Below are 21,638 nucleotides of genomic sequence, written 5' to 3'. Positions count from 1 at the left end.
AAAACATTTACAGTCTCTCTCGGGCAGCAACAGATTTGTGCTTTTACCAGCAGAGCTCCTTTGTACAAAAGGTCAAACTTTCTTCCTCAGGTGGATTCGAATCACTTAGAAGCTTGGTCACTTGCAGCCAGGGTTCACCTGTCATACACATGGCTCTGCCTCAGGCTTCCAGGAGATCATTACTTACCAGTTAACAGAAATATAGCGTCAGAACTAAGCCTCACTGTCAAATCCTGGCTAGGCTAAAGGTTTCTGATGGGGCAGTGAATGTTACTTTTAGAGCCACAGTGAGCTCACCACCAGAGCATCAATACATGGAGCTTAGTTCACTGAGAGACGTAGAAGCAACGTTCATCACAGATACAGAATGCACTAAATAAACCACAAAGAGTCCAGTCAGTCCCATCAGAAGAAGGCTGTCTTATAGTGTCTCAGAGGACGAGGAGCAGTTTCTGAACCACTGCTCAGGATGGAAACAAGGACAAACACGTGAGGTGGGCCAAGAAATGCCAGACTTTCCCAGTGGATGATGAAAAAAGTCAATTTACTGATGAATCACAGTGATAGATGAGTGTCAGCAACAGAAGGGTGTGTGTAAGGAGACGAACAGGAGAGAGAACGATGCCACAGTGTTTGTAGAGAAGGCTTCATACTGCAGCAGAATAATGAGCCTAAACACAACTACTGTAGACCAAAGAAGACCAAGGAGTCCTCACTGTCATGGACTGTCCTCCACAGTCTCCTGACCTCAACCCTGTTCAACATTTACTTGAAGGGCACTTGAAGACTGAGAAAGCCAAGCACTCTGTGACATCACAAGCAGCACTCTGTGACATCACAAGCAGCACTGTGACATCACAAGCAGCACTCTGTGACATCACAAGCAGCACTCTGTGACATCACAAGCAGCACTGTGACATCACAAGCAGCACTCTGTGACATCACAAGCAGCACTGTGACATCACAAGCAGCACTCTGTGACATCACAAGCAGCACTCTGTGACATCACAAGCAGCACTCTGTGACATCACAAGCAGCACTCTGACATCACAAGCAGCACTCTGACATCACAAGCAGCACTCTGTGACATCACAAGCAGCACTCTGACATCACAAGCAGCACTCTGTGACATCACAAGCAACACTGTGACATCACAAGCAGCACTCTGACATCACAAGCAGCAGCACTCTGTGACATCACAAGCAGCAGCACTCTGTGACATCACAAGCAGCACTCTGTGACATCACAAGCAGCACTGTGACATCACAAGCAGCACTCTGACATCACAAGCAGCACTCTGTGACATCACAAGCAACACTCTGTGACATCACAAGCAGCAGTACTCTGTGACACCACAAGCAGCTTTATGGAAAACTGTCAAATCATGCTGGGATAAGGTGAGTCAGCAGGTTTTACACTGACTTGTGGAGTCCATGCCAGCTCAAGTGCATGCTGTATTTAAAGCTAAAAGGGGATGAGATGTTCACATTCTGAAATTCATGAAAATGTTTTCAGAGATTCAACTTTTCACTCAAACTACTATAACTAACCACTTACATTTTTTGCAATGCAAAATAGAAGTATCTTGACCACAAACTTTGGGACTCTACTATATCTCTCTCAAATACAATCGTTTAGGCTGTGAAGGCTATCTAAGCCACTGTCCTCCTCATATTTGCTTTAAACTGGGTTCCTTCTGTATTCTGAGCTTTGTAGGTGGTCTCTGTTTATGTTGGAGGTAGTCATAAGTTAATACACAATAGGCTAATGGGTTTTGTAAGAGGGAAAGGGCAGCAACTGCCACATCTGAACTGTCCAAGTTTGTGGCCAAGTCCTCAAAGTGAAGGTGTTTTAGAAAACCAGCCCCACAGATGTGTGATTTTAGTGCTTTCATGGGAGCTCAGACCTTGCGGGAGGTCAAACTCTGATCTGAGCTCTTCTTCCACCATCAGGCACCGACACGATGCTAGTGAAATGATTTCATATGTAATCTTATTTTCTTTCTTCTGATGGATTTTATTAACAGCAGTCAATAGTACAGCTCAATCTTAGAAACAACAAGCAAGTCATTCCCACCAAAACGTAAAGTTAAGTACCAAAAAACCTCATCATATACATTCAGCAGAGAATCACAATTGCACAACAACCAAACATGAATTATAGTCATGTTGAATCAAGGAATGGTGTACATACAGTACTTGAAGGCAGATCCAGCAGCAGTAGAAATGGTAGAATGGGCAAACAGTGAATTATGACATTACACTCAGCAGAAACCAGAAGGGAAATGAGGCTCCTGGCCAGATGAGCAGCTGCTTCAGGGCAGGGTCATCCCATTAAGTGTTGTATATTTTATCAATAATGGCTGCACAAATTGAAAGGTCTGCTATTATTGTAATCACATCCATAATTTATCAAATGAACTATTTACTGGTCAAGTCAACACTGCTATCCATCACAGATATTCTTCATTCTTCTTCAAATGGGAGAAATCTTAAGCTTTACATGATAAAACAGATGTATTTCAACACACTCTTCATGTCAGTGGTAACAGAGTGGTTTAAAGAATTGATTAAAAACAAGGAATTGTGAACTTTACTCTTCAGATGAGTGACTTGCTGTTGATCTGCTGTTTTGTCTCGAAAACTGAGTCCGTGCAACGTAAGTATGGCACAGAAAGGAGCAGAGATTTGTACAAAAGCAAAAAGTACAAATGAATAATGCCCTATCCAACAAGAAATTGCAGACAGAAACCTGTGGTCAAAGATTCTTGTTCTACTTATCAAAGTAGCTTCATGGTTTTTTATGATTCACAAAACAAAACATACAATTTTCATATGTACACACCACTTCAAGTCTCCTCAAATTCAAAAATCAGGAACAGAAAAACGGTTAGACAAATCCTGCACACTGTCAATCATCAAAAACATTGGTTATGTGTTTTTATCATGCTGGCTTATTTATGCAAATTGGAATATCAGTCAGTGTGTGATCTGTTATTGTCTTTCTCTTTTGGTGTAGAGAATATTATGGTATGTAGAAATAAAAAGCAAGACTGCCCCTTGGAAACACATGTAAGGACTCATGTCCATTTCACGTCCTCATGACGAAGTCAGGAGACAAAGACAGACTTTTAATCATACAGTGAAACATATGCATAGAAACAAGGGAAACATCACCCTCCTATTACATCAACTATTCTTTTTAAGTATTTCAATTGATGGTAAACCGCTGACCTGGGAAAAGCAGATCATTCACTCCAATCATCATACGGACTAAGGGCTCAAGACACAGCTCCTCTTTTATTTGGAAATCAGTGGATATAATCACAACTGCCATCCATCTTGGTCACTGGCTGTACTGGATGATAAGGTTATCTAAATGATATTGTGAGAAAGAGAATCTAACCCTCACATCATTTTCTTCACTCACAAAAGATGAGCTTTGATGAGCCCAACTATGTCTCCGTCTACAGCTACACCATCCCAGTGGCACACTACTGTACAAGGACAAGCCAGCTTCAGATGACTTATACAATCAATGTATAAGTTGGAACTTTGGGCACAACTGTAATTAGTGGCTAGAAAAGAGCTGGGGAAGCTTACACCTTCTGGTCTCTGGGTGAGCCGTGCTCCCTGCTCGCTGCTACAGTGTCAGAACTTTGTTGCCACTGTAGACTGAACGATGATGCTTCCCTTCCTCAGCACCACTAAGTTGCCCTCAACAATCAGTGGATACGTAGGCAAAGGTGGACTGTTGTTAGGCAATGCTTGATTAGCATGTTAGTTTGACAGAACTGCAGAGCAAACTGATAGACTGTGTATGTATTAAGTACCAATATCCATCGCTTTGCCCCTCAAAGGAGACACAGAGTTTACATCAGTGACTGTTTGGTTGCCTGAAACTTTGACATGAATTGTTTGCTTCCCCCCACCTCACTGGACAAATTGAACTGACTCTTTACATTGTAAGGAAATGAATCAAGTACTGAACATTGGCAGGCAGGGCAAAAAGAGGGGCTGGGACAGAGAATGGATGATGGAGAGGATGAGAGAGAGAAACAGACCCATGGTGGAGCTGGGGGGATGCAGGTGGCATGTTGACTCGCCTTGGACATTTGGTGGTGGGGTGGGTCGTCGCTGTCAGCTCTGGGATCTGACTCAGGACCTGGCTGTGGCTTCAGCAGGCTCACTTCTCTCTGTAGTACAGCAGGTACATCTTCAGAGGCTCGGGCAGCGGAAGGCCCAGTATCCTCTCTCTGAGGACGTTCACCGCTGGCTGTGGTCGGAGCAGCTCCCCTGTCTCCTTCTCCTCCTCCTGCTCCTCCTCTTCGTCCTCCTCCTCCACCGTTTCCTCCTCTTCCACCACTCCTCCAGCTCCTCTCCCTGGCCTCCTGCTCCCTCTCATATGCCGCCTCATATCCCTCTCTCCTACCTCCTCCTCGTCCTCTGCTCTTCCTCCCTGGTTATTGTTGCTGTCCAGAGGGGCAGGGCTGATGCCGCTGCTGGCCACCACCTGACGGGTGGCCAGGACCAGGGCATTGCAGTGGCGCCGGTGGACGCGTCTGCGTTTAAAGCGAGGGCCGTACTTATGGAGCCCAGCCACTGCCAGACCCCTGCCGACGCTGAATGAGGAACCTCGGCCGCGTGACTGGCTGTCTGCTCCATCTGTGGTCACTCTGAGGGTGTGGCGGATGCAGATGCGAGCCAGCTCCTGTAACGTCCGTACCTCATACTTTGCTGCAAAATTGAGAACCATGAAAAAACAGGATAGAAAGAACAGAGAGGGCAAAGGCTATGTAAAGATTTAGACACATACTTCATTTAGTTGTAGTTTCTGGGCTGAAATATGAAGCCAGCACCAAAGTACCAGTTTATATAACACAAACATTTAAATGATATTAAGGCTTAAAGTTATACATAATTAGGGGCATGGCTGCTTGGTGTGACAGCTAGCCATGAGCTGTCTGATCAGCTTCACCTCAGCCAACTCAGCAAACTAACTAAGCTCAGTCAGGAGTCAGGCCATTCTGGCTCTTCAGAAATCTGTGGCTGACGTCACTGTGGCCTTGTCCACCATTTCATACAGGTAGTGATTGTATTTTAGAATTGAATCAAAGGTAAAGGCAAGGTGTGTGACTCACGTAGTGGGACAGTCTTGGGTTTGCCATTTGTGCTGTGTTTAGGGAGCATGAGCGGTGCAAAGGACACAGAGATGATCTTTTTGGTCTCCCAGCTGTTCAGCCCTGTGCGGGTGATCTTGGTCAACTGCAGAAAATACAGCAGGATGAAATTACAAGTCATTTTTTCCTTATACTTTTTGTGTGTGTGGTATTTTTTTCCTAGCTGTTTTTATTTCAGTTACTTCAACAAGCTATTGTCCAAAATGTCCAGCAAGTAGGTGCAATGTGTGTTGATGGGTTGTAATACACCGAACTAAGCACACACAAGAATATCATGACTGCAACTTAAAATATTAACATTTTCAGACACTCACATGAATAAATATACACAATAAGATGAGAGTATAAAAAAGAATGTGCAGTCACATTTAGTTGTATGCAGATAAGTAATAATTGTTGTAGTATTTTCTGTAACCCACCCAACAACCACAGTATACGATCTGCTTCCTGTTCATTTCTGTTTTTGTTTTTAAACTCTGCTTTAAAATTCGTGTGAACATGTGGACTAGGCCTGAAACATGACGTTTTCTCACCATGATGTACACATTGATCCAGAGCATCCCAAACATGCTGAACTGCTGACATGTCTGGTGAGTATGCAGGCCAACTGCCATGTTTTCACTTTCCAGAGGTGGAATGGAAAGCATGGTGGTGGATGAAGTGCACAACAATGGGCCTTAGGATCTTGTCATGGGCTCTCATTTAAACTGCCATCCATAAAATGCACACTGCCATGATGGGGCACCCTGTTCATAATACTGACATTAACAAACCACTCACCCACGACACTAGCCTGGCGAAAACGACAAACCTCCCCAGGACACTTCTTGACAGTTAGTGTGGAAATATTTTGGTTTTGCAAACCAACTGTAGTAGATTTGAAATCACTTGTGTTCAAAATTTGAGAGGAATAATTCATCTGTGTGTTTCAGGTCATTTACCTGTGAGCAAGAACAAAAGTTCTGGGATTATATTTTTGATTATAAAGCCTGTCTCAATCCGAAGGAGGCTCCTCTAAATGCAGCACACAAAAGCTCTTTCTTTTCCCTCTTTTCGGAGGATGCACCAAGACCCCCCCACCCCATTGACGCTCCTACTACCCAATAGGCAAAGATATGAAAAACAAATGAAGAAAAGAAAGCGGTATTGAAAGTAATACGCAGATTTGAACTATCCTGAGTTTTGTGGGAAAACACCAACCTTTTCCTCCAGAGGCATCACAAGGATGCCCCCCACCTTAAGCAGGTTCTTCATGTAATCCTCGTGGTCCTTCTGCACCCCGGCCCCACAGTACACCCTGTCATACTGACGGCTCTCTGGGGGAATCTCTAGACAGTTACCCACAACAAAGGACGGCTCACAGAACTCAAATCTGAAGAGAGACAGGAGCAAAGGAGAACAATGTACAGAAGAGTGAAACAGAACAACAGTTACTGACACATTTGTACACCTACTTGTCAAAGCTGTCACTGGTTTTGATGAAGGAGTCGAGCTTCTGGTAGGCATATTCAATCACATCGGCATGTAACTCAATTCCATGATTCACTCCAAATGGTCCTGGAATGGTACACACACCACAGACCATATGTTTAAATGAGCCAGGTTTCAATCACAGAGTGTCACGTGGATGTTCGGCTCAACAACAAACTCAGACAGTGCTGTGTGTTATCATGATCTGCCTCAGAGTAGCAGACTTACTCTGCATTCATGAAGACCAGTCAGAAACTCAGTAAAAGACCTTAATAACCTTTCTTTTAATGAGACCTGTGTAGTTGCACACCTTTTTGACTAAGAAGTCTGTGCATCCAAGGTTTTTGCAATGAAGAAATATTTTGATATTTCAGACATAGTTTATCTTTGGAACATGGAGAAAGTCCACAGACTTCATTTAAAAATTGTGAAATGCTGTCTCTGACAAATTCTTATTTGAGCCTTCTTGTAAATTCAACAAATGTTGCACATTCTTTCAAGTTCTATTATCCTTTGTGTAAAAAAACTTTGTGTCCGTGATTACTTGCATATAGAGTAGAGAAGTCAGACCACAAGTGGTCACTGGAGATGATGCTGATGATCAGATTTTGAGATGTGTTGATGTCAGGTGTGAGCTGAGGGCTGAGAGCTCTCCACTGACTTAGGATGGATGGATGTACCAGGTCTGAGCAGGCTCCTAATTTGCTCTCGTTTCATGGCTATTTTCTCTGCCTCTCATATTTCTATACAAAAAATTAATCGCAGGCACAATTACTTGAAATGTCATAGTACAGTACAACAGTTGATGTGAATGTAGACTATGTGCAGCATCGATATTTGGTGTCTTGATTAGGCCGTCCACTTATAATCAGATCAGTCAGGACAGATGTTGATAGCAGGGTGGGTGCCAGGGTTGAGGTGGGGCATGTGCTATGTGAACAGCAGCATGGGTGGCGAACTTGAAGCTGACAGCTTGAACTAGCTTGCAAGCCAGTAGACAGTATGTTACTACTGGCCAATCAAGTGGCCTTAACTGACTGCTGCTCTGTCTATGGAAGCTGTGACAAACAGTGGAACACTTAATCATATCTTTGAAAAATGAGTAAAATAATAACATAAAGCATCTCGGGATGTCAAGGTATGAAATTTTCCTCGACGATTACTACAGTGAATTCATTAACCCATTTATCCTGATATCTATAGAACATTTCATCATTCAGTCAAATTCATCTTTAACTTAGATCACTGTGTGTTTTTTGTCATTTGTGCAAGAAAATTACACTTCAAATACTGGTGCAGGGAGGTGGAGAGAGGTTCTGTGACCATAACTGTATAAATACACACTAAAAGAAGAGTTGCACTTGATGAATCAGGAAAAAGCACCCAGATGAACAGAAAAAACCCAAAAAGGTCTTGACACCTGTGCTGGATTATTGTCAGAATATGCTGTCAGTGTTTTTCACAGTAAAGTTAAGTTCTAGTTGAGTAGTTGTGAGGACTACACTGGCCTGCTGAGGGCCTCCATGCTGCCATATATTTACTCTGAGATACAACACAGATGAAGTGAGCCATGTACCCAATATGAGGCCAACCATGGTGCTGAGGTAGCCAGTGCCACTGCCAAGGTTTAGGAAGGAGAGGCTGGGGTGGAGATCCAAAGCCTCCATCACCTCCGAGTAAATACACGGAGCAGACAGGTGGATGTTTCCATGCCGCCATGCCAAGTCCTAAAAACAACAAGAGTATTGTTAACCAGCTATGCTTCGACCTAAAAATCCTTCAGCCTGTAGAACATGATTATCAATAAAAAATAACTTTTTCATCCATCAGTATTTTACTCCAAGACAACTGTAAACTTCTTTGGAGTCCGTTTTACCTTATAAGCATTGTCCCGGTATTCATCCAGGTAATAGTCAGCCCGGTCTATAGCTCGAAAAGCGCGCTCCACCAGATCTGAGCGGATGTAGTAAGCCTCCTTCAGGTTGTCAATCAAGTCATCATTGTCCTCACCGGCACTGACAGCTCCACCCATCCTGACTGAAGGACAAATGGACAGGTAGTTAATTCTATAGGAAGCACTGCTGTACGCTAAACTCATCCACCATCAGTGGCACAGACCCATTCTCATGAATGCAGTAGTTTACGTCAGGCTGACCCATCTGAGAAACTTACATTGGCATTTTTTTTTTAAGTCTGTCTTTTTGTAATATTTTCAAATGACCACAACTTGGATCAACTCCTACTGGAGCTGAGCAATGTGGACTTAAATAATGCTATATATATATATATATATATATATATATATATATATATATATATATATATATATATATATATATATATATATATATCTGAGCTAAATTGTAATATACAGTATATATCTTGATATTCTGAAATCTCCTCAAAATCAGTGCTAGGACTGGGCGAGAAAACCACAGTATCTTTGACAAAATATTTAAACATTGCAACATTATTGTACTTTGAAAATGTTAACACAATGAGTTTTTTGGTTAACAACCATGAGTAATGTGGCTATAATGACAGAGTGGGTGAAGACTGAATCCGAGGTAGAACAGTGTAGTGAGTTCATAACATGAAAACCAGGAAAATCCACACTTGTGTCATAATACTGCATCAACATCTATAGTCTCACACACAACGTGTTTAACACTCATCGATTTGGCACTAAAAAGTTTACTTAACTTGAAAAACAGTTCTGACACTTATCTCTTTGATAACATAATCTAACCCAGCCAGCTGTAGAGGCCTAGTTGAAGCTCTGGGCAGCAGAATCCAGCTGCAGGTGTGAATGCTGCTGCTGCTGCTGCTGCTGCTGCTGCGCTGGTTCAGGGTTGTGTTAGAAACAACACCAGAGGACACTGTGTGAGGACAAGAGCTCACAGGACGACCAGCTGCCAAATGCTGGTTCCAGTCCTGAGGCTGTGAAATAACAAAGGAGCAGGAGGGACTGAATGAGACTGCACCTCCTGCTCCTGCTGCCACTGAGCTGAGCTCAGGAGGAGGCTGGAGCGAAGTCGCAGGGCAAACAGCAGCTGTTGCCTCGACATGTAGATGTGTAGAGAGCCTCCAGGCTGAGATGTTGCCCTGTGCCTCAGACGGGGCGCCAGCGGGTGACCACGAGGGGGCACTCTGCCGCTGTCTGACACACTAAGTGCTTCAGTAGCCCACAGAACACGCTTAGCTGCCGTTTGGTTCCCCGTAATTCATTCTCCGATTCAGCCGTGTTGCCAGCCCGTCCATTCATTTCAGTGTGTTTTTAGGGAGCGCGAGAAGTCACGCAGTAGCGTTCATTCCAGCGCACACAGCCTGCACGTTGTTGCGATGCTATTTGCGCCACTTAGCTTGTCTAGTTTCGGATAAAACTACAATTCGCCCTCTGTGGGTCGACCAACAACCCAGCGCACACAACTTAAGTAGATATTACATGTAACACGCTGTCATGCGGTGGCAAGGTCAATACACAAATAGCCGCATTCTCGTCTTCGCTGGGAGAGAAGAAAGATCGAGAGCAGGCTGCCAGCAGCTAACGGCTGCTGCCGTCCGGACCCGCCGCGGCGCCCCGTCCTCCATGCTGAGCCCGGCCGCACGGCTGCTCGCATCTACCTTGTACAAATGCCCGCTGCTGTTGTCTGCCTTGGCGCTTTCCGTCTGTTCAGCCTTTTGTTGTTGAGAGACGCACTCAGAAACACACCACTGCTGGATGTAAACATTCGGCCAGCTGACGCTCTGACGTCACACGTAAGGTACGCAAAACAAGTGGCAGAGAACGTACGTGCTCCACTCAGAGGCGCGAGACCGGAATTAGGCCCTCAGCAGGGCGCCGGATCATTGCCCCTGGTTAACAGGTTCATCTGACACCAGACTGAGTAACATTTGGATCACAGTCGAATGTAGACAGCCCATCAACGGACATGTCGCACGTGTGCAGGCTACAGGAGGTGTAGCAGCACCTATACACAACTTGTGCCAATTATTATAGTGTTTCCCCTCAAAGCCCTCCTGCTGAAAACGTAGCACACAGACACAACTAGAATACAAAAACATGACATTACAGAGCAAACACAAGTCAGCAGTTCATTCAGTGTGAGCCCTATTTAAAAATATATCATGATAAAGTGTATAATTTCTGAGGATGCTTAGCACCAACACCAATTCATACAGAACAGTGTTTAGGAACACACAGCTGTCTTAGATCCATTGAAAAAGAATGGAAACCTCCCAGTGACACCTGGCTGGACACCAGAGAGAGAGAGTCAGGCATCAGCAGCAGGTGAAAATGGCACATAAAGCCGGATTATTGTCACATCTTACTCTGTGAACTGATGATTTATTTTGTCCAAATCAGAGGTGATTGTTGTAAGACAAACCAACACTGTTCTGGTTACTGTAAGATTATTTTGTTTAGTTATTAGGTAGAAAACATGCTGCTTGCATACATCTCCCCCGGCTGAATCTACAGGGCTATCAGACTATCACCTGTTGAGCTGCAGAGTGGTGTTAGGAGACAGAACGGGTCGGGGAGAGCTGGTTAGCGTGTTAATATCAGGAGACATCTTTGACAGACAGAACATCAATACTGTTGTTTCTTCGCACTCTGTTGATGTTAGTTGGTTATTTTCTTTGATAGTGAGAGTTACTTAAAACTAGACACACTGTGTGTTTCAGTCACAGCAGCAGAGGAGTTGCACCTGTGAACTAAATTAGACAACATGCAATCAAGTTGCACAAGCATTTTAAGATTATCATGTTACTAATCAAACAACAAGCACGTTGGCTTTAATATTTTCATTACAAAATGAAAATCCATTTAAGTTATTTTGATGAAATGAGAATACACAAATGCATCACAGGGTCAGTGGCAGATATATGTACATAACAGGACATGCACATAGTTTTGTGAGAAAATGAACTGCGTTGTTTTAAGCATTTCACACAATGTTCTGAGAATAAAGATTAGCATTTGAGGATTGTCCCAAAGCAACTGAGAAAAACATAAAGATAAAAATCACTATGTGTGTCCTCACAACATGTTGGTTCACTACACAGGCCACCAGATGTCAGTGGTGTTCAGCATAAAAACTATATTTAAGTCCCCCATTTTGTTCACCAGTAAGTGAGGGGGCATGTGTTATGTGCACATTCTGTGTCAGTGTATATATTATACATAACCTTTACGTATAGACAAGCCCTGGTGTTGCTGCAATGAAACATTCTGTCTCACCCACATTTGTCTTTCTACATTTGTGAAGACCTTCATGACATGATGTACTCCCTAGCTCCTTAATCCATCTTTAAACCAACGATTTAAAAAGTACCCTAAAACCATGCTTTCGTAAAAGTAAAGGTATGGTGTTAAAATACTACTCTGGTAAAAGTGAAAGTCTCCCGTACAAATGGTTCCTTAGTAATTCATCTGGAAGGAGAATGCTGCACCTTTTGCTGTGAAGCTCCAGATATTAGACGAGGAACCTTCATCTGACTTTCTAAACAACATGAGGGGGAGGTGGGAATGAAAATTACACATGTATACATTACATACTGTGGGTTGACCAAGTATCAGATCTACGTTCAGCATTTTTCTGATTGTTGATCAAATACATGAGTTACTAAAAAGTGTTACTTTGGCTCTGATGCAGTATGTGATCTGCAAAGTAACTTATATCTAAAGTAATGATACAGTAGAACTTAAAGTTACAATGTTAAGTAAGGTAATTGTACTTACAGTTAATTTCATCACTGCCTGAACCCAATTATAATCTTAACCAAGTTTTACACCTCAGACCACTCCCAAAGTGTGCACAGGGCCCATGTCCACAATTTGCAAAAGTGTCCTCACTCCAGAGGGAGAAAACTCAATTTGGTCCTCAGGCATGTGTGCACTTGCACTCACACACACACACACACACACACAGAAAGAGAGAGAGAGCAGACTCATAGTCAAACTTGTCTACAATTCTTTATTTGTGTTTTTCATAGAGAACATTTAAAATGGTTCATACCCCCACAATAACTGACATCACTTCTCTGGTTTATAACACTGACACAGGAACAGGGGAACATGTACACAAGTACACAAACACACAGTCACAAATGGGGTCCATCTACAGTGTTTTACTTCCCGAACAAAAAACAAAAACAAACATGAGACCCCGAGGACACACAGCCAAGGCCTGTCCCACTTTACAAAATGGTGCGGTAGCAAAGGAATGACCACATCTACAAAAGTAACAAAAATGACCATTACAATCTATCTTTGTGGAAGTGCTTGTAATTTTGGAAGTTTTGTACTTTTTTAAAAGGATATCAATATCAATGCCTAGAAAATCACCAGTAAAAATAGCTTATCTCTGTAAAAATGTGCTAGCAGGACAACCCTTGGCTGTGGATTTTTTTTTCTTTGTCACAAACTTTTTTTTTAAAACCATTTTCAACTTGTTTCAATACAACAACAATAACACTGTTTCTTCTTAATACAAATATGTACAGAGACTTCCACGTGTTTCAAAATAATGCCCTGCACACTGACGCATTATCTAGAGATGATGTGAATGATGTTGTTCTTCAGATTCCTTCACAGAAACTGACCATGCAGTTTGGTACCTGAATTGACAGAATGAGATCACAGTTTCTATCGCCTAACAAAAGCTTCATGTTTTGTATCTCTCTCTCACAAAATGGCCTCTACCTGCGTGTAAAAGACACATTTATCGATTTTTATTTCTTACACATAGTAATCTCCAAAAGTATTGGTTAAGAGATCCAGACCTAATGTTTTCAACAGTATTTGAACCAGGTTTGCCAAGTGTAAACATACTATATATTGAAATGAGTGGAGTGAGAAAGGCACACATGATAAGACCACACAGCTTGTAACTACAGTCGGGAGGAGGGGGAGAAGGGGAGGCTTTTGGTTCTGCTCAGCTTGATGAAAAGTTCCACTTAAGTAGACACTTCTTTCTCATTAGTCTATGTGTGCATTCAAGTGTGACCATTCTGCTCTTGACAAACATACGTTTGCAGCTAAAATGAAGTCAGAATGCAAAGGTGTGCCTCCCCCCTCTGAAACACACAGCTGGATTTTGGTCTGGGCTGGTTTCCCTGAAAGTATTATCCTGTTAAATTCATTTTCATTCCAGGTGCCTTGGAAACTGGACCCTGACCAGTAGTTTTTAATTTCCTTCGCTATTTAGAATAATAAAACTCCATCACTCAGTACTTTCATGTAAATTAGAAAACATACAGTGCGTGGGCACAGTACCAACCGTAGGCTGTATTTTCTTTCTCAGCTGACATTTTTTGAAAATGCTATGCTTTCATGGCCTCAGTGTTATTCATTTACATACTTCAGTAGACAGTTTCATCAAGCAGTTTAAAAGGGGTCATGCCATATCAAATAAGTTGGGAGAATATTCACAGTCTTAACACTCTTGGGTAGTATTCTCGTGCATTTCAAGAGAGGAAGAGTATGCTACTTTGTTAACCAAATGCATCAGAACTGTCTTTCCTGAGGAAAGGTTACACAAGACATGAAGAAGAGGGGCGAGGGGGGGTTTAAAAGTCATAAAAAGCTTTGACATTCTTTTGAGTGATGGACACATATTTATGCAACAAACGCCTCCTCCTAAAACAAGGGGGAGATTGTGTAGCCTGGCAAATCAATTTCCCACTCCCACACACTCATCTCATTTCACACGAGGCCTTGATCCAGCCGCTGCTATCGCCTCTAGCCTCAGCTGACTGGCTGACCTATGGCATTGCTCTGTTCTGCTTTAGCAGCTCTCCTCGGTCACCTGAGAACCAAACTCTGCTTCCTGTCAATCTCTTTTGGTTTTTGTTTGGAATAGAAAGTACTACTGCCTTTTTATACATTTTGAACAGCACGGGCTGAACCCCCTGAATCAAAGAGATGTCTGACCTAACCATGCAGCATGTTTTCCATGTGAACAGCAACAAACAGGTGTGACAATGCTTTGTACTGTAATGCACCCTCCACTGGCGGTGTATTCTGTCTATTGCTTGTGATCTATTAGGGTTCTTACAAGTCGATACTCAATGCTGGCATTTTCAACGATTATTCAGAAAGTGCACAAAGGAGTTTCATTCTACATTGGCTAAAAGCACATTTACAACATGCCTTTGACATCAGAGTTACACAAGGGTATAATACTGTACACCACAGTAGCTGAAACAGATCACTCAGAGGCAGGTTACTCTAACGTCTCCTACTTGCTTGCTTCAACATTAGAGAGAATGGGCCCACAGCGAGCAGGCCTTACCAATAACAATAAAGTAACTGCACAATGTTGCCAAACACTATGTGCAGAACATTATTCAGAGGCATCATCTTTTTTTTTTCTATACATGAACTCACATGACACTTAGGAACAAAGAGCCAACAATCTAGTTTCAAATTGACAGTCATTTCTCAGGTTCAGTATTACAACACACAGTAGATGTTTTTGACATTTCTGGATCAAGGACAGACAAATAAAGGAAAGGAAAAAAAAGGAAACCCATGAAAACTCTTCCAAAATATTGTCCTGTATCATCAATGCCTACTTTGCCTTCAGCTTGACTGAATTGTATGTTTAAAGCCACAGTTCAACAGGTCTTAGTGGTATTAAATAAGGTGTAACTGCCTTCTATTGATAACGCCCTTCACATCTCTTCTAGACAACTAGTCATCCTTTGATAAGGTAATACAAGAGATGAAGAGCAAGTCAACAATTACACTGGAAAAATATATGTATGTTTATATTCATATATATAGCATCTTTAAAATCTATTTATACAGAATGTATATATAGCGTACTAATGGCCATCTTGGCAGAGAAATAAAGGCATCTGAAACAATCACCACTCTCTTGATGCCTTGGTCTTCCCAGGACCAGACACTGTTACATTGCAGAAATGCGAAGAATCAGGAAAGAAAGTGAGTTCATTTTTTTTTCAGTGGCACTTTGTGCATCAAAAATTTTTAATCTAGAATAAGGCTACAAGGGTGTGTATGTTTATCTGATAAAAGTTTGTCAAAGGAAGCCATCCTACAGTATCCTCAAGGTTTGGATATGTCACTGTGTGTGTGTGTGTGTGTGTGTGTGTGTGTGTGTGTGTGTGTGTGTGTGTGTGTGTGTGTGTGTTTTAGAGCTATACATCCAGCCTAAACCCACAGCTGGAACAGAGCTCTGTACTGTGTATGTACCATTGTACTGATGAAAATAATAAATAAGAAAAAAGGTCAAAGCATTACTTAATCATCTATGGTACATTACAGAGGTTTTGGATGAGCCAGTGCTGGCCGCTACAAAGCGCTTGGGAGAGGTAACATTTTTTAACTCTATGTTATTTTCTTTCTTTCTTTCTTTCTTTCTTTCTTTCATTTTTTTTTTTTTTTTTTTTTTTTTTTTTTTTACTTTTCTCGGTTTTCTTTTACCTGACAAAAGCAAACACACACCAGACCAGATAGCAACAGAACAGTGATTGCTTTTGTTGGGTTTCTTTTTTTTTTTTGTCATTACAATCAGCTGCTGGTATGTCTATTTATGAGCCTAAGTAATCAAACAGTATTTGTATTGATTTTGTTTCTTTATTTAAATATTAGCTTTAAGACTACTCAGACTCAACTGTCACATCAAGCACATAAATAACAAAATAAATATACAGCCATATCAGTCAATTTCTTTCATATTAAATAAATAATAAATACATACTTTCTTTTTTCTCAGCAGTTTCTGAATGTAGCGGCAACAGAAAGAACATCAACAAAAGAAGGAGAAGAAAGAACCCAAAAAATAACTTTTTTTGCAAAATTATCAAATGTTTTTGTCAGTTATAAAACATCTGCACTTAAAAAAGATTTTTTAAAAGTCCTCAAAACAAAATATGCCTTGTAAGTTATCTCTTAAATTCTTAAAATATTGACACAAGACATCGCTTTGACCATGAAAATCAGTAAAGACGCATTTTTTGTGTTACAAAAACAAAATTAATAAATAGATTGCTCCAAATAAATAAACCTCAATAACATAAATGGCAATAAGTTACAATTTAAAAGTTCACAGGTTTAAATAATTCATATATAACAATAATTATTGTACCACAAAACTATTCATGGAAATGAAGTGCAGTTCCTATGCTGATAAATACTATTGATATGACCAACTGAATCTGAAATGTGTGCACACTATTACTATTATCAATTCAGTTTTTAAAAAAGGAACAAAGGGATTTATCTGCTGCTGTCAAATCATGATATCAGCCGTCCCAAAAAAATAAAACCCTACACTGTTCCTGGATCTGTCTCATGACCTTGCTTGAAGTTTTTTTTTTCCTCTCACTGAACTGAGTCAACATTGCACTGTTGACATCTCTGCTGCAGTAGTAAAGCAAACACAAATTCAGTTTAGTGCATGCTTCATATTGCCGGTGTGTGTTGTCATTAATCAGAAAGCTTCTGGAGCCGGTGAGCGCACACGTTGGCCACAGTGCATGCTACAGGACGGCAGAGTCTCAGAGTCCTCACGTCCAGCTCCTCTGCGTCCTCTTCACGTCGCCTACACCCTGTAAGCAGTCGTGTTCGCGTCGCTCCACATTTCAGTCTATGTGGAGTGCAACGATCTGATCATCCGTGCAACAGTGAACCCCTCCTCAGCGCAGGACACAAAGAGACAACAGGTAAACATACAGCATATTAAACCCCCAGATGCAGTTTCTTCCAACATCAGTCTCTTTTCCATCCATCCAGGCTGAAGGATCTCTCGCTCCTCCTAATCCCAGCATGGGAAGGATTTGGTCCACATCACTTTTCTTCTAACAGAGTGCTCCCTGGGTTGATTTTTTTTAAGTTGCCATTTATTTAAATAACCTGAATTCCCTTTTTGTTTTTGAATCATATTTCAATATATTGTGAAGTATTTCAACATCTCTCCTTCATCTCCACCTCCTTCACGCTCCTGTGCTTCAGGACAGTTTGCGTGCATTCCGTGTGTGCGTGCGTGCGTGCGTGCGTGTGTGTGTGTGTGTGTGCGTGCGTGCGTGCGTGCGTGCGTATATGTGTGTGCGTGCATGTGTGTGGAGCCTCAGACTTTGATGCCCTTCACAGCTTTGTTGATGCTCTCCAACAGAGCCTTGTTCTCAGGGGTTTGGAAGCAGTCCTTGTTGGTGTACATGTCAGTCAGGGTGCTTACGTAGCTGTCGAAGTTCTGCTCTGTGATAGGCTCCTGCTGTGGTACAAACAACAACCAAATTTCAGCTGGGAAGAGCAAGAAAAGATTCACCTCAGAGCAAATGCATGAAAGCAATCAGAAAGGCGTGTGTGAGCAGGTGTGTGTATGTAGACAACAACTCACCATGTGTGGCAGGCGAATATTAGCCAGGCTGCGGATCAGAGCACGGCTCAGACCCGACAGCTCCATGAACAGAGCCTCGTTTTGTTCCTCGATCATCTTGTTCTCATGCTCAATGCTCTTCAGGTTCTTTTCCATGGATGAGATCTGCAATACATAGCAACAGCGTCTATACAATGGTACCACTGTAGGCTGGATGTCGTAACTGTTGTAAATCTTTATCTGCATCTACAAATTAATATTTAAAGTAAGTCTGGTGATACTATTTTTAACACCCACCAGCCTCAACTGGTAATGTTTGAGACTATTGATGCACAAACTAGCACACAAGAAGTTCTGAGTACCTTGCCAGGTGTTTAAATGTCTATCTGTCTGTGAGAGATTTTGTCAGCGCAATAGAGTCACAACCGTTCATGATGGAGTCACAGAACTTTACAGGTGTGAAGATGAGATCAAATGAACGGCGAGCTCAAAGATGTGTGTGGTCCAGCCAACTGAACTGCAGCAAGCCATGAGCTGTCTGATCAGCTTCACCTCAGCTAATTCAAGTCACTGATCTTCACCTCTCGGCCTATATATCTATATATATATATATATATATATAGATATAGATATATATATAGATATATATAGAGATATATATAGATATATATAGATATATATAGATAGATATATAGATATAGATATATAGATATATATAGAGATATATATAGATAGATATATAGATATAGATATATAGATATATATAGTTATTGAACAGCTCTCCTATTTGAACAGTTGTCACTAGCTATCCAGCAGCTAATGTACAGTGGGGTATTCTGTCTGTTTGAGGCAGTTGAAATGGTGGTCAATCTCACATGAGTACCCTCTCATGTAATAATGTAGTACTGATTGCAGGGGTTGGAACCTCAACATGTTGACAAGTGTTGTGGCTGGTGCAATCCCACTGCAAGGTTACAAAAATGAATGGATCACAGTTGCTAGGATTTTAAATGTTAGTGTATGTGTATCAAAGCCTGATATATGTTATTCATCTGTGCCATAGAGTTCCACTGTAGTTCAAACACTATTAAAGAAACATGAATGACACACTGTTGTTTTTTGTGACTCAGTCCCACATACACTGTCATGCTGCCAGAGATACTGGATTGTGGAATGGAAATGTGGTTTAATCCGCAGCTAAAAATAGTCTCCAACTAATGCACGAATGATTCTCTCCTGTTTGAGGAGTAATGTTTGCTGAGAAATACAGTGGACAGGTTATAGGTCAACATAAAACAGAAAAAACACACACCTGAGTCTGCAGGTTGACCATGTCAGCCTCCATTTCATTGTTGGAATCGTTGAGGTCGTTGATCTCTTTATTGAGCTGCTTGATGTCCTCATCATTGTCCAAAACTGAAGGAGAAAAGCCAGATACATTAGACTGCATCTGATAGGTCAATGTGTCAGTGGCCCTTTGAGCATTTTCCATTTTATATCTATATTTACATTTTTTATTCAAATGATTGATAAGTTGCGGGCAAATTCTGAATCAAACCTTCAAGAACCTGGACATGTGTCCATACCTGACTCAACATTCACTACTATAGCAAAACAGTTAGTTCCTGTATTGATTGTTCACATGTAAGTTCACATTTAAGTTTTACTTTTGCAATTTTTTTCTGTGTCGAAACACTGTAAAATAACCTCACTATTTAATTTAGTGTTCTTGAAAACAATGGAATAGTTTTTGCAAACACAAAAAACCACATTCTGTAAAGTTGTTTATACACATGCCCACACACAAACTGATCTGTACATTTGTTTTGTATCTTACCATCACTGGCTCTGAACTTGGTGCTCAGGTAGTCCTCTGTGGAGAACTTTGCCTTCTTCTTGGCGTACAAGGCTCTAGGGCATCCTGAGAGGCTGAGACACAAGTGAACACAGAGAGGAGTCACTGTACTGTTCTTAAGAGTATAACAGTATTTTTAAGCTAATCTGGAAGTTAGCATCGGCCTGCTAATCTTCACAGATGAACACCACTTTTTTGATGTTTGAAACACAAGTAAAAAGATAATGTTAGGCTATAATTAGATGACATCACAGTCACATGACTTAAACGTCTCCACTGCTAAGCGTCTTACTACACAATTACTATATGTGTTTTCTATAAACTGATCAATGTACGAGTTGTAAAGTTAGAGCTACAATAGTTTGTGACTACAGTGGGCCTGTAAAGACGGACTAGTGAGTAGATGAGTCTGTTCGCTGTGAGGACGTTTAATGTCCCGGACAACCTCTGTAGTCTCATTCAGATGCTTGTTAGCAACTGCTAACCTTTTGCGGAGGAGCATTATAATTAAAACAGGAGATATTAGCTGATGCATTTTATGTCTTGGCACAAACCATAGATATGTCTTAAATCTTATTTCACAATTAACCTCAAAATATATTTACATATATACATTTCTGTTTCTGTCATTTTAAAATAAGATACACCATGTTAATAAGTGAAGTACTGGTCAGAATGATTTTCAACTTCAGACAGAGTTGGCTGGTTGGCTTTTTTCTATGCTTCAAGTCTATAAGCCCTGACACACCACGCCAACAGATGGCTGTCAGCCTACGTTGGGCCTTTGGTGAGCATCTGTCTCACACCGCTGACCCCAGTAGGTTGTTGTTGGTGACTTTTTGGCTGACTGAGCAGGTAGAATCAGCAGTGGAGCACATTAGTGAGAGAAATGACTGTGATTGGCTGTTCAGTTAACAGAAAAAGTGCATGAGAAGGGGAAGTCCCTATAGCCTGATGCTGTTATATCCATGATTTCACCCACCAGTGACATTTGCAACTTTTTATCAGAAACGTCCTTGATTAGAAGTGGTAAAATGTTGCTTGATCATAACAGTGCAGGTTTTCCAGATTCCATTTTTGAATGATGAATACAGACAACCACCACCTGGTGGTATGAAGAAGTTTCTCCACTCACACAGTTGACATCAGCTGTAGTCTGACAGGAAAAGCAAAAGTTGTCTTTTGCTGCTGCCAGTTCTTTGACGTTGGTTTGCTGTGTCTGGGCCCTAACAGCTGTGCTAACCACCTCCTGACTTTAGCTCCATAATAATATAAACCATGAGACTGGTGTTGATATACTCATCAAGATGGGGTATAAGAAAATGTTGAACCATTTCTTTAAATTGAACATTTTCAAAGTCCTGTCTCTCTGTCAAACCAAGTCTAAATTCACACAGCCATGTTCTCACTCTTATTGAGTTGAAATGAAGAAAAAACTGTCTGCATGCAGTTTACCTGCGGTGTGTGAGGAAGCTTCCATTCGCGTGTCCGGAGCCGTCACAACCTGGGGTGGGACAAGTGGGCCCCTCTGTCTTGAAGGCCTTCCAGTTGAAGGGTGTGCCATTAAGAAGACCCTCCTTCTGTCTGCGGGCGGCCAGCGGACACCCGTAGGCACTACGGTGTGTAGCGTACTTCCCACTAATGTGACCCAGGCTGTCACAGCCCGGCACAGGGCATCTGCAGGGAGCAAAGGCAAAGCAGGAAACAAGACAGAGACGAGAGGAGAGCGGTGCAGCAGGAGAGAGAGCAGAAGGAGTGTTGAAGGCAGGCAGCAGGGAGAGAAATA

At 41.7% G+C, this 21,638-nt stretch overlaps 2 protein-coding genes across 3 annotated transcripts in view; both read right to left on the bottom strand.

Moving 5' to 3' along the window:
- Positions 1-2,756: 2,756 nt before the first annotated feature.
- LOC119023355 (protein-L-isoaspartate O-methyltransferase domain-containing protein 2) lies at positions 2,757-10,427 on the bottom strand. The gene is made up of 7 exons (XM_037105204.1): positions 10,274-10,427; positions 8,526-8,686; positions 8,226-8,376; positions 6,634-6,736; positions 6,380-6,551; positions 5,141-5,264; positions 2,757-4,736 (listed from the first exon to the last, which is right to left on the bottom strand). Exons 2-7 carry the CDS (start codon positions 8,679-8,681, stop codon positions 4,186-4,188), a joined length of 1,257 nt encoding a protein of 418 aa, XP_036961099.1. The 5' UTR covers positions 8,682-8,686; positions 10,274-10,427; the 3' UTR covers positions 2,757-4,185.
- Positions 10,428-12,623: 2,196 nt separating this feature from the next.
- myt1b (myelin transcription factor 1b) overlaps positions 12,624-21,638 on the bottom strand; it is a 115,974-nt gene continuing 106,959 nt past the window's right edge. For both annotated transcript variants that reach the window (XM_037103758.1, XM_037103759.1), the window contains 5 exons: positions 21,308-21,529; positions 19,835-19,926; positions 19,310-19,413; positions 18,019-18,162; positions 12,624-17,892 (listed from right to left, as the gene is read on the bottom strand). In XM_037103758.1, coding sequence (XP_036959653.1) covers positions 17,749-17,892; positions 18,019-18,162; positions 19,310-19,413; positions 19,835-19,926; positions 21,308-21,529 — 706 coding nt within the window. In that variant the 3' untranslated portion in view covers positions 12,624-17,748. The remainder of the gene's footprint in view (positions 17,893-18,018; positions 18,163-19,309; positions 19,414-19,834; positions 19,927-21,307; positions 21,530-21,638) is intronic.

This window comes from Acanthopagrus latus, chromosome 7 (assembly GCF_904848185.1).
Source record: "Acanthopagrus latus isolate v.2019 chromosome 7, fAcaLat1.1, whole genome shotgun sequence".
NCBI lineage: Eukaryota > Metazoa > Chordata > Actinopteri > Spariformes > Sparidae > Acanthopagrus > Acanthopagrus latus.
Note: the sequence above shows the minus strand (reverse complement) of the source record. Positions and strands in the feature narration are given on the sequence as shown.